The 18,085-nt window shown below is 38.7% G+C and overlaps 1 protein-coding gene across 4 annotated transcripts in view; it reads left to right on the top strand.

Annotated features, from left to right (window-relative positions):
- MICU3 (mitochondrial calcium uptake family member 3) overlaps window positions 1-9,536 on the top strand; it is a 56,588-nt gene extending 47,052 nt beyond the window's left edge. For all 4 annotated transcript variants that reach the window (XM_074905903.1, XM_074905901.1, XM_074905902.1 and 1 more), the window contains 2 exons: window positions 1,985-2,059; window positions 7,171-9,536. In XM_074905903.1, coding sequence (XP_074762004.1) covers window positions 1,985-2,053 — 69 coding nt within the window. In that variant the 3' untranslated portion in view covers window positions 2,054-2,059; window positions 7,171-9,536. The remainder of the gene's footprint in view (window positions 1-1,984; window positions 2,060-7,170) is intronic.
- Window positions 9,537-18,085: the final 8,549 nt, after the last annotated feature.

Here is an 18,085-nt window from a genome sequence, read left to right as displayed (position 1 = left end):
ATAAAATGTGGATAACAACCACTGCATTTGTAACAAACTTATTTCCTTGTTGGTCCTCAATTCCTTTTATTATGGTGTGGGAATGATGATTGTTTCATAACTGTTTCAAGATGTTCAGTTACATGTTTTTACTGTTTACTAATTGTAAGTGTGCAGTCTATGTTAATTTAACCAGAAAACAGTCTGCTTACTAAGTAATTCTTGTAAATGCATTACATGTTTCTATTTCACAAAATGCATGACAGAAATCACATATAATCCTTAAGAATCTGTATCACCCAGCACTATTCAGTGTTATACATGTATGTTTCTTTTGCCTAGACCACTATAAAATCTTCAGTGGACTGTAAAAGAACTATAAGGAATAATAGCCAAAGGTGTTCAGAAGAATAGCACTGTCTTTCATGAATGTCTAACAATTTTAATTAGACAAGAGATTCCTCTGGGACTGCACAGGAGATGATCATGAGTTGGTCCTATAATTCAGTTATATTCAGACATGCCTACATGCAGACTTGTTAGATTACTCTTCACTAATCAGTAGTATTCCAAGACAATTACAGTACCAAACTTAGGAATTACAATTGCCGGTAAATTTTTCTAAGTGTCACACAAACCTGATTTTTTCCAAGAGTGGGCAGTAGTAAAAACTCTGCAAAAATGTGCCTTTTCAGTTTAATAAACACCTCCCACCCACCCCAATCTTGGTTTAGAACGAGAAGAAGAAAACACATAAGAACAATTTGCCCAGAACAGATTGGTGGAAGGTGTCATTAATTGCTTTCTGTTGTTGGTACATTAAAAGCTACACAGTGTGTAGTGTGGCCAGAACAAGTAAAAGTTTACCCTCTTGCTCCTACAGTGAAGGGCTTAATTGTTGTCTTGTGCTAAATCCAAACTAACCTTTTCTTTGTTAGTAACTGTGTTTTGAATCGATACTAAGATTTGGTAAGTTCCAGATAAAAGAACACTATAGCTTCTGCTTATGCAGTATTTTGTAGCAACATGGAAATTTTTGCCATGAGAAATTTGAACCTGTTTGTAAAGTGTAAATGCCTGATTTCAATGTTAAGTATACTACAATTAATGTCTGCCCGAATTAGTGAGGTCTCTGATTATCACTCTAAAAAAATCTCAAAACAACAGTTTAAAGTAAGCCTATGATTTGAAGTATGATTTTACAATTAACATCTTATACTTAGTAATTCAACTTTTTCAAAAGTTGTTTTACTAAAATGTTTGCTCAGAAAAATCTTGAGGGTTTCATAGAGCTTAGTACTAGGACCATGTATTTTAGAAAAGGGCATTTTGTAGTTATAAAGTCTGACTAAAACAAACATTTAATATCAGAGAGTTACACAAGTACAATAAACTAGAGTTCTGAAAGGTCAGCTAGTACCTACCAGCTTTGTCCTGTTTAAAAGCTTAGCCATAAACTTGAGGAAGGTCGGGTACTACCCCTTATAGGAACATCATAAATACTCATTTTAACATGTATTTTAAATATGGTTTTTTGAAAAGTAAACGTCTCAAAGAGTTTATCAAATGACATTTCTCTGTTTCTGGAATACAGTATTGTAATCTGAGACCTTTCTTGGGTTTAGTAGTTTGAAACAAACTAGTATCTTAAGCTGCCATCAAGTGGTCGGTCAAAGTATTGCCATAAACTCATTAAAATGTGCAGACACGAAAAGCTTTATTTTTGCTTGCTGTTTGGTTTAAAATAGTTATTTCCTTTTTTAAATTTAAAAATATATAAGAAGATTCCCTTTCCTTTATAAATTCCATTTTTAAACGGAAAGATTTGGAACTTAATGACTAAACGATAAAAATTTTACCTAACACAATCTATATTGTATCTTCTAACTATTTGTCACTTAAAGCCATTTTTTTGTATTTTCATGATACCGTTGTCTTATGCTTACCTCTGGCTGCCTTCACATGTTGTCTGCATTTGTGCACTTCTCCATCTTCTGCTCCACAGGGCTACAAACCTATACAGAGGTATACTACTTTCAAATCCTGCGTGAGGAAGGAACTCTATAGCAGATAAATGACGGTATGTTTTAGCCGCCCAGTCTGAGTGTGCTGGCGTGCTTGCAGGAATGGCTGAATGTTAAACTGTCACTGCTGTGTTTCCTGTTCCAAAACTCAGGCATAGGTTATCTGGCTGTAAGCAATGTATTAGCTCAAAGTGTCACGTTGTGTTTTAAACTGAAGCAATAACATTTCATTTTTGAGTTGGCAATGACTGACTCGCGCTGTCGCTGTTTTGTAAGCCAGCTGCAATTTTGTACTATGTTTGGAACAGGGAAAAGTATTCCTTCATAGTTTCTGTTGCTGTTTTCTGTCTGTCCTGTGACCACTTTCCAGTAATTTTTCAGATACCTATAGCTAATAAGTATTTACCAACGAAGACTGTAAAGACGGATTTTTCTTTCTGAGAGACTGTTAGTAAGTTGATTCTACTTTGATTTATAGTTAAGCTTTTTGAAAACAATAATGTGGGTTTTGGCACTATTAATGCTATGTCAGCAATTTTCAAAAATAAGCACTGTGCCCACACATGACCACCATGCCTGCTTGTGTGTATCTGCCATATTAATATTCATTCTTACAATTAGATTGTACTGTGGGTTTCAGTGTAAAAACTGATGTGGATATTCTGGAGCCATATTGTGAAACTGTTTGTCACATGGTGGACACAACAGAAATGTTTTAGTAGACATTTCTCTTCTTACATAAAGCAAGAGTTTGCTCCTTTGCAATTTAAGGTTTTGATGCCAGCACTTTTTTCCTGTTTATATTTATAGACTTTGCTGTAGTTGCTATGAAGACTGTTAATGACTAATGTAGACCCTGAATGTATTATTTTTGCAGTGGGGAGGAACAAAGAGATGTACACCATGACAAACAGGGCCTAGTACCCAGTGGTCTGGTGTGAGTGCTCCTGTGCCAGGAGGGTTTGACTGACATTCCTCTACTGTTTTTAATTCAGAGGCACAATACGGAGATTTCTTGTCAAATAACCATCTTCAAATGCCTCCGTACATTAGCATATTGGCATCTGAATCATCCCCTTTCCTATCATATGCCTCTCTGAGCGCTTGTATGCCACTGAGTGTTCTGGGCTTCTGGTTTAAATCTCATCTCTGCGAAGTGGGAATGTGTACTGGGAAGTGTAAATGACTAATGAAATAGTTAAACCAAATTTTAGTAATGCAACTCACCGGTCACATGAGAGAAAATTCATGGCTTTAGATTAATTTTATGTAACTTCATCACTGAAACTTTTGACTCTCAAAACTTGCTTTCTTTTTTTTCCCATGTCTTTTTAAAAATCATTTTTAGGAATACATTTGTCTTTTTATCCCCATTATTTCTGCCACAAACTACATTGTAGTTGCCTATCAAGTTTGTTTAAACTGTAAACTTTTCAAGATATGGAACAGCTCTTACAGGAAAGCAGCAAAGTGCTATATAGTCATGACGCTTTCCTAATAATTTTAGTGAAGAGTATGTGACCAAGTGAAACAATGCAGTGACACAAAAGAATCCAATATCTAATCATCAAGCCTAATAAAATTACCTTGGTGACTAAAAGAGAGACTGTGACAAAAGAATCGAGTTTACATACATTAACACCTTGACAGAGATCTGAATACTGGGAGAAGAATATGCAGCGGAGATTTTTAAAGGGAGATTTTGTTAAGGAAAAAAAAAAAAAGTTTAATAATAGTATGTCTACACTACTTGCTGGGAGACAGACAGAGAAACCAGGTTAGTTCTCAATGCACTGACCTGGCCCCAGGCAGCCTCACTGATACAGTGTAGAAGTTGTTGGTTATTTGCCCTGTTCTTCTTCCCTCCTGGAGGGCCTGGATGCTATAACAAGAATGCTTCTGATACCTAAGCTTGCCTGTGGAGATCTGTATTGGGTATCTTTTCCCTGTGCACTCAGAAATGCAGTGTAAATCTCAAAATATATAAAATCTCTTTCCTGCAGACACATTAGTCAGCTACTGTCCTTCACTTGAGCAATGGCTCCTTGTCTCTTATGATGAATTACAGTAACGTAATTAGTTGTTATCTGAGTTCCTTTGTGCAAAGTGTTACTTAACTTACACTATTTCTTCAGATTTGTTGTAAATATTTATTAAAGTTTGTTGCAAATGTCAGTTAATGGAAATAGAAACTTTAGCCAAAACACATGAAGTTATTTGGAGTTAGTTACTGTGGAGGAGAACAGAACTAATTCTGTCTTTGCTGTACAGTGTGGAGTGAAAGTGAATTTACATAATTCTAAAAATAATTATTTTCTATTTAGTTTCTAAATTGAAAAGATAGTAAAGACGGAATCATTGAAGATTTGAAATCGAGAAATTTCAAGTGGGTAATTAAATTTCCGCCTGATGTACAAAAACCCCCCGCATAAATATATGTGAAATACAAAAATCTGCTGTAGTTACATCCCAAAGTTAGGTGCAATACAATAACTCTTAATCTTACTTTGTTCCAAATATAAATGTACAGATCATTTTCTGTGCTTTCATGTACTTTCTGTGGCAAACGTAGAACTCTGATGAAAGAGATTAAGATACTTGGCGTACCTACCATAGATAACACCGTACTTTGAATCTGCACCCTGAAAAGGGATAAACAGCACATTGTGTGGTAAATTACATATCTCTGAATTGTACTAACGCAATTTACTTAACAGCATAAAGAATGTTATACCCTTAAATAATAAAGATCTCTCCTTGGGGAACAACTGTACAACCTCTGTGTGGTCCAAACAGCTGGCAGTGTTTTGGAGAGCTTGTCTTTCTGCACTGCTCTCCCTGCAGGGCACACAGCCTGACGGCATCAGCAGGTACACCTCTGCATACACTGTAGGGAGAACAGAAAAAACATGTTAGTAGGGAACTGCCAAACAGCCAGGAGGAAAGCTCCGCTTTGACTGCTTTATGAAGGGCGATCTAGGAAATTTCGAACAAAACGTTTTCAGAGTTAATTTCTGAAGAAGGATGCTAGAGGCCAGCTTCAGGAGGGATTCAGGTCCATCTGAAGGTACTGTTTGCTAAACCGTTTGGTGCTCAGTAACTGTAATAGATATTTAAGCTGTAATTCCCATTTTTTTCACTTCTAAAGTATTGAAAGGAAATACTATATGTCACAATTGTAAATCTCGAAATTAAGTTGTATGTCTCAGTAATTTCTTGAAAATCTTAAGATTTTTCATTAAAGGAACTGTTTCCTAGATGTTCAGAATTTTATGGGGTTTCTAAATTTCTGGTTGAAGCTTTTTAGGAAGTAATAGTTAACAGCTAAAACCTCAACCTGATTGAGGAAGGAGATTTCATTTTGAGAAAGACACAAAAGGCTGAAGCATGGATTCAGAACCTCATTTCCAGACGAGTTTCAACAATAAGTTGCTGTTTCTGAATGAAGTATTTACAGTTAAGTAAGATTAAGGTTTTTCATGTAGTTAGTATTTTGAAAACTTTTAATTCCCATACTTTCCTAATACGCAGCACTCAAACACATCTATTGTAAGAGACAGCTTTCCAAAAAAACCCCAAAACTAAAGAGGCTGTTGCTTACTAGTTGAGACTGTCGCTTACCTCTTATTTAAAGCAGATAAAGTCAGAAGTGTGTTATTATCTGCTTTAAAGAAGAGGTAAGTCAGAAGTGTGTGAAAGGCACACCTTCCTTACTCCTCTTACAAAAGTAACTGCAAGTTACAGAACCCAAACTTTGATCCTAAACCTGACTAGAACCTTAAAAACACCTGGATACAGTGGGAGGGAAATGCGCGAGTGAAATGTGAAAGCACTGCAGAGTATGTGGACCAAATGTTCTATGAATCTGGTACACTGAGAGTAGATAACAACAGTGCATACATTAGAAATAAGTAGATGAACAGTTAACGCGCTTCAGTTTTTCTTTTACTGATTTTCATGAACATTTCTCTGAACCTGTTTCATAAAATAAAAAATAAATGCATATCTTAAAGCACTGGTTAATCAGCTGAATGTGCTTCTGTTAATGCAATGCATTTTGCAAGTAATGCATTTTTTTCATAAGATTGACTGTAAACCTCAACTAAATTATGCATTCATGTAAGTATTGTTTCTAATATTTAAAGTTTGGATTATATACTGCTGTGGATTAGATTGCTTTCTGAATATTTACAACTTCTGCATAATGTTCTATGCTTTTTAATTATACAAGATGACTAATAAGAATAAATGGAAAGTAGGCTTTACTCTTTAATGGTTGGTTTTAATATACTGCAATGTCGCAGTATTTTTTAATTTCTTCACTCAGTTCAACCAAAACAAGCTATCAGACAGTCTCTCATCTTGACACTGTAACCATTTACCTCCAGATACAGGACTTAATTTCTGAAATTAATTACAATTTAAAATTACTTGTAAATGCTTCTATCTACAATTTCTGTTCCTTACTTAGCCTCTTTCCCCAGGTGATGTAATATTTAGCCCCTCTCTATCTTTCTGTACTTACTGTCAACATAGGTTTGTGGACTCAGGAATAGCAGAAGAAATAATGAGATATAGTGATAACTACAGGCAGTGCAGAGTCTGGTGATTCTCCCAGGCCAGCCTTTGGCCAATGTTCCTCCCCATTCAGTGGGCACTTATTAATGTCAGTGAACTATGGCGCAGTTTAGGATTAAGGTAATCTAGTATAAAGAAGCTTTCGTATCATCTGCCTATTTTATTTGGGGTTTGCTAATGCCTCAGTCTCATGAACATCAGTTTTCTATGCTTTTTATTTGGTGTTAGAGGTGAATTTTTTTAGTACAGTGTCAACATGAAGAAGCCAGAAACAAACCGAGACAGAGAGCAGGATGTACATGAATAAAGAGGAAATCCTTTCTTACAGCTTTTAATATACATTGGCTATTTGTTGAAAGCTAACTGTGTGCTGTGAGGTGAAAATGCATTCTGAATACTTAACCTATGTATGGATTTATAACCTTCGTTTTACAGAAGTAGTTCTGAGCCATAGAATTATTTGATCTTCCATGATTTTAATATTAAAACATATATCTAGTTTGTATGAATCTGAGTCAAATGTAATATAGTATTAAGGAATTTAGTGAACAGTATCTTTTCCCAATTGTATGGTTTTCATTTTTCACAGGAGACTCCAAAGTATGGTTGGAAGGAATATTACTCTTGTGTGATGACTGTAACCAGTGAACATCTCAGAGATCTATGGAAGCAATTTCGGAGACGAGACATGCTCAGATAAAGGAAGAAAGAAGGAATACCTGCACTGGTTAGAACTATTTATTCCTATGAATTCTTAATGAAGAACAAACTAACCCAGCTGAATTGTGAATCTTCCAGCTGCAGTAGAAAACACAGGACTTCTTTTCCACTTAATGTAGTGGTCATCAGCTCTTAAAACTGCTATTTTATTTAAACAACAAACTATCATCTGATTGGCAGAAGGTTGGTTTCTTTTTTTTAAGAACACATTTTGAATATTATTTTTTATTATTTTGAGATATGTTTGTCACTTAAAACAAAAATAAATTTTATACCTGGTAGGAAAACGTTTTGGCAATGAAGAGAAACTGCCTGCATCAGCTTAGACTGTGCTCAGAAGAGCACTATTAAAAGTTTGTGCTAAATTGGTAATGAGAATACATTAAGTAGCATAACAATTACATATGAGTTGAATGTAAAAATTAAACTCTTAGAAGCTCACAAAGATGTTACTTTAAAAAAGTAAAGCTATTATGGTTATAATGTGAATGATAGGTATTTACTTAGGAACGGTACTGTATGGACTATAATGTTCAGATTTTCCAAGTCTTACTATTATGTTTATTAATTTATCCTTTAAAAATTAGTGCCGATTTTAAGATGTCTTACAAGTAGTATGTTGAAGAAAAGTCAAAATGTTCAAATCTACATTAAGTAACACGCACTTTGTAATATTTAATATGAATTTTATTGCCATACGTTTAACTTCACTGGTATATTTATGGTAGAGTAAAACTTCATGTGTTTCTTGTGAATAGTGCACTTTATATAAAATAAGATGTGGCACTGAATAGAAATTATAGTTGTCTCATTTGCTACGCTGGAATGCAGTATCCGAAAAATAGATAACTTGTGTTTGTGTCGAAAATGAAAAACAAAACAGGAATGCATGCAGCAGTACAGAGCAACACACACGAAGTAATATTATTTTAATATTACACGTCAAATATTAGACATAAATTAGGCCTTACAAAGGTTAAGGAGACTACAGGCAATCAGTAGCCACCATGACCTTTCATACCCTGTAGGTTCTAGATGTTACTGAAACAGTAATAAGGACACTGTTACATTTGGGTTCTATATTCAACTTTTTTTTTTTTTTTGCAATTCAGCAGCAGCATTTTTCCTTACTCCCTTTCAAGGCGATTGTTAGGCAGTGTGAATTAAACCCAAACAAACACGTATTTCTTTCATCTTTCTTGAGAAGGTTCACTGGACATTAAATATTAGGAACAATCTGTGCCTTGATATATTAACTTGTGTTAATAAACTTATCAGAAAGGCAAATATTTGGTGGTCTAACAATTAAAATACAACCGAAGTAATGGTTTTAAATATTTTATTACTCTAAATACCTATAAGCAAACTTTTCAAAATTGTATTTAGTGCACATGTTGCTCAAATACCATCTTGTATCACATGTGAAGAGAAAAGATGCATAGCATCTGTGTAAGTACGCTTAAGTTTAGAAATGTTTACTTTATGCTAAAAAATCAAAACAAAATGGAAGATTTTAAAAAATAAAAAATTCCACTGGGAATCTTAGGAAAAAAAGTGCTAACTGTGGCTTTTATCTGAGAAAAAAAACAGTTTAGAAAGCTTTTTAAAAATGCGGCTTTATTTAATATTTCATGATAAATACTTACCAAATTTCCACCTTGGCGTCCTTAAACTACCAACAACAGGAAAAATCGAATAAATTGTCATAAAGACACAACAGAACACGGATAATCTGCAACCCCTGTGTGATCATTTAGGGAATTAATTGTATTAAATGTATCGTCTTGGTACATGGTATGTCTCACTGCTTCTTGTCAGTGTATGCAAAACCCAATATGCTACTTCAGTGATGAAGGGCAAAAAATGGGAAGAAAGTATAGGGAGTTATTGAAGCGGGTTCCCGTCCTTCCTCTTCATCCACCACTGCTCACTCACAGTGATCCTCCCCTTGGAGGAAGCAGCAGCAGCAGCATCGTTTTGCTCCTCCACAGCCCTAGGCCAATCGTGCACTTTGTTTTTATGGCTGGCTTGAGACAATTTTATCGTATTTCTATATATTTCCTAACTATAGTCACTTAATATAAAATAGAATGTGAAAGTGTCAGATTAGTTTTTAAGATTATTTTTTCTCATGTTCAATAATAAGTTATTTAATATAAATATTAATATATGCATATAATATTCCTGTTTATTTCAAAATAAACGCACTTGAAATTAATTTTCTTTGCAGTGTATATCATTGAAATTCTTTTGTCAGAAATTTTTTGTGTGTGTGTGTAGCATGAATGTACAAGTGCTTTGAACTAGAGCAGCTCACCATCACAAAAAAGTAAGACTTTTTTCCTTCTTTTGGTCATTTCATTAGATAGCTTTGCCTTTCTGCCACAGAATTCTCTCTAAGAAGCTGGAAGTGTAAGGACAGACAGGTGAAAACAAGGCAGGGTAGTGGGACATGCCATCTGCTATAGAGGCACCCCTTGGATAGACAGTAGTCAGTGTGCTCAGTAAAACCTTGCTCAAAATCTGCCAAATTCTTGGCAGCAGAGAAGGTGTGTACGCTGCAACTAAATTATGTGATAGTTGCCTACATGAAGGCTTTTTGTAAAACCAGCTCTTGTTCTCTTCTGTAAGTTAAGAAAACTCTAATAATGTAAGAAAATACTCAGTGGATGCTTAGGGAACTGCCAACTGATGCCCAGACCAGCTGTAAATTGTGATAAAATGGTAACTGTTAAACCGGCAGCTTTGGGTAGCTTTACGATGCTAACTTTTGTCTGAGCTCTGATGAATTCCTAGCTGCCAGCAGAATATCCCATACTACAAGCTGCTCCTTGCTAATCCTCTGATGTTTAAAGTCACACTGGCAGTTTCCCTCCTTGCACATTTTGACAGTAAGTCAATAAAAATTATTGTACGTCATAAAGTTACCAGCCTGAAAAAAAACCCCAACTATTTAACAGTGACTTGCAGCATATTGTTGGTTGTACTGCCTGATTTTCTGTAGTTATTGATTTTCTCTTTTCCCCCTAAATATCAGTATAAAGGTGCTTTGAAACAAAATGAGAAAAAAAATTCTAGAGGAATTTTAATTTTTCACTTTGCTTCAATTCAACATTGCACATATTCTTTACATAATGATGTCTTTTGCTGTCTCGTCCCACTGAGGGCACTTTCAAGCAAAAGAACTCCAGATTAATGCTTGCAGAAGGAAAAGAATCAGACCAAAAGCTCGTTACTCAAAAAGTGAATCTCAAACAAAACTAATTTGCAGCAATACCAAGTCTGAACTCTCCTTAAAATCAAACCAAAACTGAGTATTTTCTAATATATGTGAGGTCTGAATGTACAGTATTTTTCCATATCTCAAAACCCATGAAAGCATTTGGCACCCTGAACCTGTCAGCAGATGGTGCCCTTGGATATATTATGTTCTTTTTCTTACACACACAATTAAATACATGGGGGTGTGTTTAATCCTGAATGGGTAATGTCAATTTTCACCACTACTTTCACTTATAAATTCCTCCCACAGAGGAACATTGTTATTAGTTAGTAGAGTTCCATAAAAATACTGCTACTCACTTGAAAATCTTAATATAAAATACCTAAATATATATATATATTTTTAAAGTACACAATGCTGTTACCTATATATATGTCTACCTTAATTTAAAAATAAATTAATATAATTGTGCAGGAACTTTTCCAGTTTCTGTTTCAAAGCTATCCATTGCATAACTGTTCATTTACAGTTTTCTCCTGACAATAAATTTATAATCCTTCTCCTTTTTAAGAAACCATACCTATACGCCGTGGTTTTTTAGTAAGTGGTTTTACTGTTAAGTGGTTTTAGGTAATTTGCCTGAGGTTGCAAGTTCTGGTTTGAAACAATGAACTTTGAATCGGGGTTAGACCGAGTTAAGAAGCTACAACCTAGATTCAAAAGAGTTGTAGTGCTGTAAAAATAAACTTTCAGGTATTAAATCTCTGCAGTGAAATACCGAGTCTGAAGTTAGTCACCTAGGCTCTCCAAAAAATGCATGCAGAGAATTGCACAAGATCCAGAAACATCACAAACTGTTTTAAATTGGCAAACTAGCCAAACTAGTTGACAGACAGTACTTAGTATAGGGACATCGTAAGATGCTGTTCCTGGGAGCTGTGCGTTCTCCTGGGCTTGCTTTCATGGCCAGTAGCACGTGGGTGAGATGGCTCTGTTAGAAATTAACACAGTCAAAAAACCCACACATGTGTGCACAGATGAGATTCAATGGGAACGGCTCCCTGTTACACAAGTGCTGGGGCCAGCGTATCAGAGGGGGTGGAAATACACTGCCTGGAGCAGAGGTGAAGAGCAGGATAATGGCAGTCTGGATTCAGAAAGACACGAGCTGCTGTGGTAGTTGCTATCAAATTGTGCTTCTTGCCAGAGATAACATGGCTTGTAAAAAGAATATGTCCCTGCACTTGGAAACTGCTTGACAAAACCCCGTACAAGGAGCAGGGAGTGGAATCCAGAAGTCCCTGTTTTGGGCAGATGCCCTGCGAGGCTGCCGAAGCATTTACCTTCTCCGGTCCCTTGATTCTCGCATCCTTTTCTATATCACTTTATAAAGACAATGGACAAGCCAACATACTGGCAATTAAAACACTTCCATGGGAAGTGGAAAGAAAGAAATTGTGGCTGTCACTGCATTTTGTGCAGAGGCATATTCTCAGGATCCCCAGGAACAGAAAGCATGAACATGGGAAGGTATCTCATTCCTGGATAATGATCAAACCGGGATGTGTGACCAAGGCACTGAGTGACTCAGCGCTGTCAGGGTATTTCAGGGCATTAGCTGAGCAAAAGTGGGTTTAAATTGCCTGATCTAAAACCAAAAAGAGGCTGTCAGACTGTTGTGTTTACATTTAGATGCCTACTTTTGGAGTCAACTGTTAAGCCACAAAACTTCTCCTCCAAAGGGCAGAAACCACTGGAACAGCATGCAAAGCAGGGGATGTCACTAGATGAGATAAGGTTTCTTACATACAGATCTCTAAGGCTTTCCCAACTCCAGGGGTTGTGATTTTTGCCTCAGTGGAGACATGTACAATAGAACTGGTTGAAGTTTTTCCCACCTTAAGGGGCAAAAGGGGAAGCAGCAGAGGAGTGAAAACTCCAAGATGAGTATGCCTGGAAAAAAAACAATGCAATAAAAAAAACTACTGCTGAAAGTGACAGAAGAGTGGGTGGATAATGAACCCAAATACAACTTTAAACAACTTCCCTGAAAGCAGACTCTTACAAATAGAGTATTTTATTAATCTGGGGTAGCAATCAAGAAATTCCAGGAAGGACTTCATTACTTGACAAGGAGCTAAATCTCTCCTGTGGAGAACCAGGCAAATTTCCACATTGTGGAAAAGTAAAGAAAAAAATTTAAAAATCATATGACAATAATTCGGATTGGGTATCCAAACAGTTGCAAATAATGAAGTAGCTAGCTAGAAGGGAGAGCAAGAGGATGAATACATCTGGGACAGCCCTCCAATTACATCTGACAGCTAGACCGAGACTGGAGAGGCTAGTAAACTGCTTGATTTCATGTATCTGGGAGCCATGAACTATACATAGATGGTACATGACTCCAGATGAGATGCACCATACATTTTCTAAGTGGTATCTTACACCAGAGACATTGCAGAGATTTCTTTTTCTATGTGTAGTAAGTGTCGTCCAACAGCCAAGCATTCTGGAAGAGAAGCAAGTGGCAGAGCACTGTCATAAAGGTCCGAGAGCATCCCTGCAGAGCCACTGGTTTGCCTGCCTAGTGCCATGTACCCGTATGACTGTGTCTGTCTGTATTCCTGCTTCTAGCTGCTGGTCCATGTATTACACTTGTGTGAGGGCAAGTATTTATATTCCCGTCTTACTGTCCCTCCTCCTCTTGCTGCTCCACTGAATATGTGGGACATGTGGTGAGAGAGAAAGTACTCCACCATATCAGATTGCTTACATAGAGGAGATGATGTTCAGAGTGTGTAAACTGTAAATTTCCAGTCAGATTCTCTGAAAAATACTTCTTAAATTAAGAGCATTTTGCTTGTGTGCTTATTTATCATTCACTGTATTCCGCATACACTTAGTTTTGGATTATTTTAACTGACCAAATAATGAAAGAAATGGTGTGCTTAAAATTATCAGAAAATTATTATGAGATTATAAAATGAATCATGCTTTATCATTTTCAAACTTCTAGCACAGTAAATCTGTGACATCTGAAAATGATCTAATAACACAAAGTCTTGTTTTTCCACACTCAGTTGTTGTAATGGTAGTCTTAAGAGTTCAGTATAATTTAATAACTGAAATGCCTTGAGCTAAATACACATACGGTATTTCCAGCTACTCACCATAACCTATGAATGGACTGTAAATGTGAACATCTATGACCAGCCTTGGATATTAAATCCACAGGAGCCTAAACCTAAAGTAACTCCTTGACAAACGCTCTCTTACTGCAGTACTGTCATATTCAAATCACATATATATTAACACTATTAATTTGCATAACTCTGTTTCTTTGTGGCTCATTTTACTGTTTTATTCTTGTTTTGAAATTTTATGACCCTTCAAACTAGTACGAAACTGAGCTCTGAAGAGACTAGACTATCAATAACAGATAATTTTTCTCTGCCATATATTAAACATCCTCCCCTGCTTGAGATTTCCTTCTATTTTGCCGCCATTACTTTACGGATTATCAGGAACTGTTTATCACGTCTTAATAAAATACATTCAAGCCATCTGTGTAACTTCATTAGATGTGTACAAACCTTCTACTACTGTTTGCTCTAGATGGGCAATTTATTAAGATCAGAATTCCTAGAACAGTTTCTTCTTTCTTAAATGCACCAAAATGCTCTTAACAGCTATCCATGTACAGTGAGCATCTTGAATATGCAGCATGATCTGACTGTAATTTAGGTATCAAAGAACTTTATGTCAGCAATTAGAACCACAATGTCATTCTTTAGATAAAAGTTGGTTCAACTAATCAGAGCCTCCTAGACTTGCACAGGAGTAGTTTTTAATTAAGACTGGATGCTGAGGTACCAAGATTACTCCCTTTGGAAAGAGGCACCGTTTGCACTCTCCACTTCTGTATCTGAACCCAGCTGGAACCTACCTGTCAGCACACGTGGAAGAAGGAGAGAGCGCCTGCTTTGTTGCCATCATCCTCTGACGCAGGACCTGGTCAAGTGGGATGACAAGGAGAAGGGGAGAAGCCAAGCATACAGAGGCACAAACCTGACTGAACAACGCTCACGGAGACAACAACAGGGAACAGCCCTGGCCAGCCAGATGGATTGGTACGGGTATGTGGAGCGGTAGGATGCTTGTTTCAGCAAGATGAGCTTGTCAGAATGCAGTGAGCACCAAGCTGGACCAGCTGGCAAGTCAGGGACCATGGAGCAGGTAAGAGGGCCTGGGATCTGGGCAGGGGTGTCAGACAGCCAGGGAGACCGTGCCTGTACTTGGGGATCTGCAACTGCGCGTGGGCAGCATAGAGTGTGTGTGGGGATGCTTTCTCTATTGAACCTCAGCCCTGACAGCTGAAGAGGAGAAGGGAACCTGGCTGTTGGTACTTCTGTGAGTCCTATACATAGGTGAGGTGCTGTTGAAGTTGCCACTGGCTGAGCAGGTGAGCAGCAACCACGTCCACTGGCCTGGGACACAGATGCCAGGTCCCCAGGCTAGTCTCCAGCATCTGGGCAGGAGGATGCCCAGCCCCAGAGCTGGGGAAGGCATCCTTTCACACTACCTAGGTCACACAACCTGATACAGAGAATAGTCCGACATGGTAATTTTAGAAATGTATTCCAGATGAGACACTTTTTTAAAAAATCCACCAGCAACACCTTACGTTTACCTTGCCAGAGGGGAAAACCTGAGTGGTACCACTTATGACAAGAACATGTTGTTTCGATTTGCCAAACACTTAGGAGCTCTCCTCCAACCCCAGCTGCCTTCAAACCAAGTTCCTGACAGGAAGAAAAATCAGTAAATTACCTCTGCTTCCTCTGTCTTTTTCCCATGAACATTTCATACAAGCATCAATAAACTGCCCCAAGTAGCCTCCCTCTGTAGAGAGGGGCTGCCCGAGTACAGTCATTTGGGAAATCTGTCCATGAATACCTAACAGTTTAGATAATCTCAGGATTTACTTTTGCCATAATGCAGTGCTCCCTTGAATATACTCGCTCTTGAGTCGCTGCTACCTAAAATTTCTGCGGGTCATACCACAGAGGGAGGAGGAGGAGGAAAGGCACAGAAGAAAAGGTCTCTCATGACCCATATGGAGCGTGGTGAGAGTGGTGGAGGGAACAGAAAGGAACAGTGGGCATGGATGGGAGAAAGAGAGCCCACATCCATGGGGAGAAGCCATGAGCACAAGGGCAAATGCAAGGGATTTACAGCTTCCTGACCAAAGGATGCTCCAAGGTAATTGGAATATCAGTCAAGGCAGACTTTTTTGTCCCAGCTAAATTAAAGCAAGGTTTGCCTGTTTATTTCATTGGACAAGCTAGTTTTGAACCAGAATGACCATGATATTGGAGCTCTAATAAAGAGTATGCTGTAATAATAATTATCGATATAATTACTAGCATGCTAAAGAACAAAATTCTGATTTTTGTGGAATCTGAGGGTGTTGGCACTGGCCATGGAAAAGTTAGAAAGCTGGACTACAGAAACCCTTTTCCATGAAGGAGTAATAAAAAGCCTCTGACCAGAAATTGTATGATGTAATTTGAGGTCTTTGTAACACATCATCTTCTTATTCCCACATCCCTGGCAAACTGCCACCTCTCTATATAGATAATTTTGTATAATAACTATTATTTCAAGGGATGAATTACTATCTTACAAAGTCTTATCTACTGTTTACCATGTTTCTCTGGCATGTGTTGTTGTTAATAAGCCCTGTATCACATGCAGTATTTTAAAATGGTTTATAGGAGAAAGCTTTTCATAGCCCCCAAGTACGATGCAAAAGCTAATTCATCCTTATGCATACAGTTTCCAGCTGCTAATTTCTCATGGTACGGCTACATGTCCCTGGAAACACGCAACACGTTAGATGTGTTATCCTTTCTATCTGGGAGAAGTCACTGTCAGGTATTTCCATCAAATGAATGACATTGTCTTCCTTTCTTTTAACTTTTGCCAGTAAAGCATGGGGTATGCCTTCAAGCGGAGTAATTTGGTTCCTTATACTTCTGAAATCTGTTTTGAATAACCATAGATGTTTTCATTAAACATACTAATGTTAAATCCTTTAAATGTTCTATTAAGATGTTGGCCTCGGTGACGATTTGCATAATTAACCACAAGTAAAATAAAATGGCTTTATTGTCTAGGTCACATTGGTTTTGGTCCCTTTCCTCTTGTTTTGTGAGATACGGTGTGGAATAGCAAATCTTGTTTTTCCGTACCATTCACTATATCGCTACCTTTTTTATATATAATAGATAATTCCCCATCATGCAGAATGTTGTTATTATATTCCAATCTCTCGGTGGCGTCATATTTTGTTAATTTCTCTTCTGTGATGACTGTACATTTTGCAGATGGTTTTGCTGAGCCATTCACGATGATGTATGAGTCTTTTTCTTGAATAGGTAAAGACTTTACTGCCATGGGATATGTAATACTCCTCTCAATACATCATTCTGTATTGCTCATTCACCCGGTTCTCCGTGGCTAACTGAAATTCCTCAGCCTGTTCTGACAATAACGAGGGGTGCATGACTTTGCATTACATAAAAACACCACAGCCACCATATGGTGGAACTTCTTTCTCTGTCTTTCCAGTAAACATGCTGACAACTCCGTTTCATAGTCTGGAACCTGGCAGCACACCTACTATTGTTTTTGTCTTATTTTCTCTTATTTGTTTTCCTCTCTCTCAGCCCGTTTTTAATCCGTGGCAGCCATATGCCTTCCAGGGTGTGATTATTTGGCTTCACACATAGTCTCCTGTGTGTGTGACATGACACAAGCCTTTCTTCCAAGTCCAAACACATTTTAATCAACCAGCTCTTTCCTACCCACCGCGCCGCCGGTGCTCGGAGGGACGCCAGCAGATCGCAGAAATACTACGGGCTGTGCTCGGCATTTCCAATTCTGGAACGACAGTTCAGCAACGATTTGGGTGCGCGTACCGCAACGCAGCCAGGGTTTACTCTGACGCTTCCCAAGCGCTTCATCGCCATGGCCATACCTTAAAGGCCGCTCGGGAGGGGGCGAGTCAGCACCTGCCCTTGGCCGAGCCCCGCCGCCGCTGCGAGGCGGCCGCCCCAACCCCGCTCGCTCTGTGAAGCTGTGTTTGCAAGGGAGGCGGCACTTCTCTTAACCAAGTGCCCTGAAGCATCCCCCAGGGCGGTTAGGTACCACCTCCCCTGTTTCGGCGGCGGCAAGGCCGGAGGGGGCAGCGCCGGGCCTGCCGCGGGGCACACGGCACCGGCGGCTCTGGCCACGTAAGGCCCAGCCGCTGCCGCAAGCGCCGCCTGCCCGAGGCACGGAGCTCACGCTGCGACGAGCGGAGCTGCTCCGGCCGCCCCGCCAGCTCTAACGGCGCGTCCCCGGCCCGGCCCGCGGGCACGCTGCGGCCCGTCGGGCGGGCGGCCCTTCGCCCGGCCCGGCCCGGGGGGGAGCGCCGGGCGGGCGGTGGGAGGAGCGGCCCCGCCGGAGAGCCCTGTCAGCGCGGGAGGGAGGGGCCGGGGCGGGCTCCGGCGGG

The sequence above is a fragment of the Athene noctua genome, chromosome 4 (genome assembly GCF_965140245.1).
Source record: "Athene noctua chromosome 4, bAthNoc1.hap1.1, whole genome shotgun sequence".
Taxonomy (NCBI): domain Eukaryota; kingdom Metazoa; phylum Chordata; class Aves; order Strigiformes; family Strigidae; genus Athene; species Athene noctua.
The sequence above is the reverse complement of the archived record's forward strand: the minus strand, read 5'-3'. Positions and strand labels throughout refer to the sequence as shown.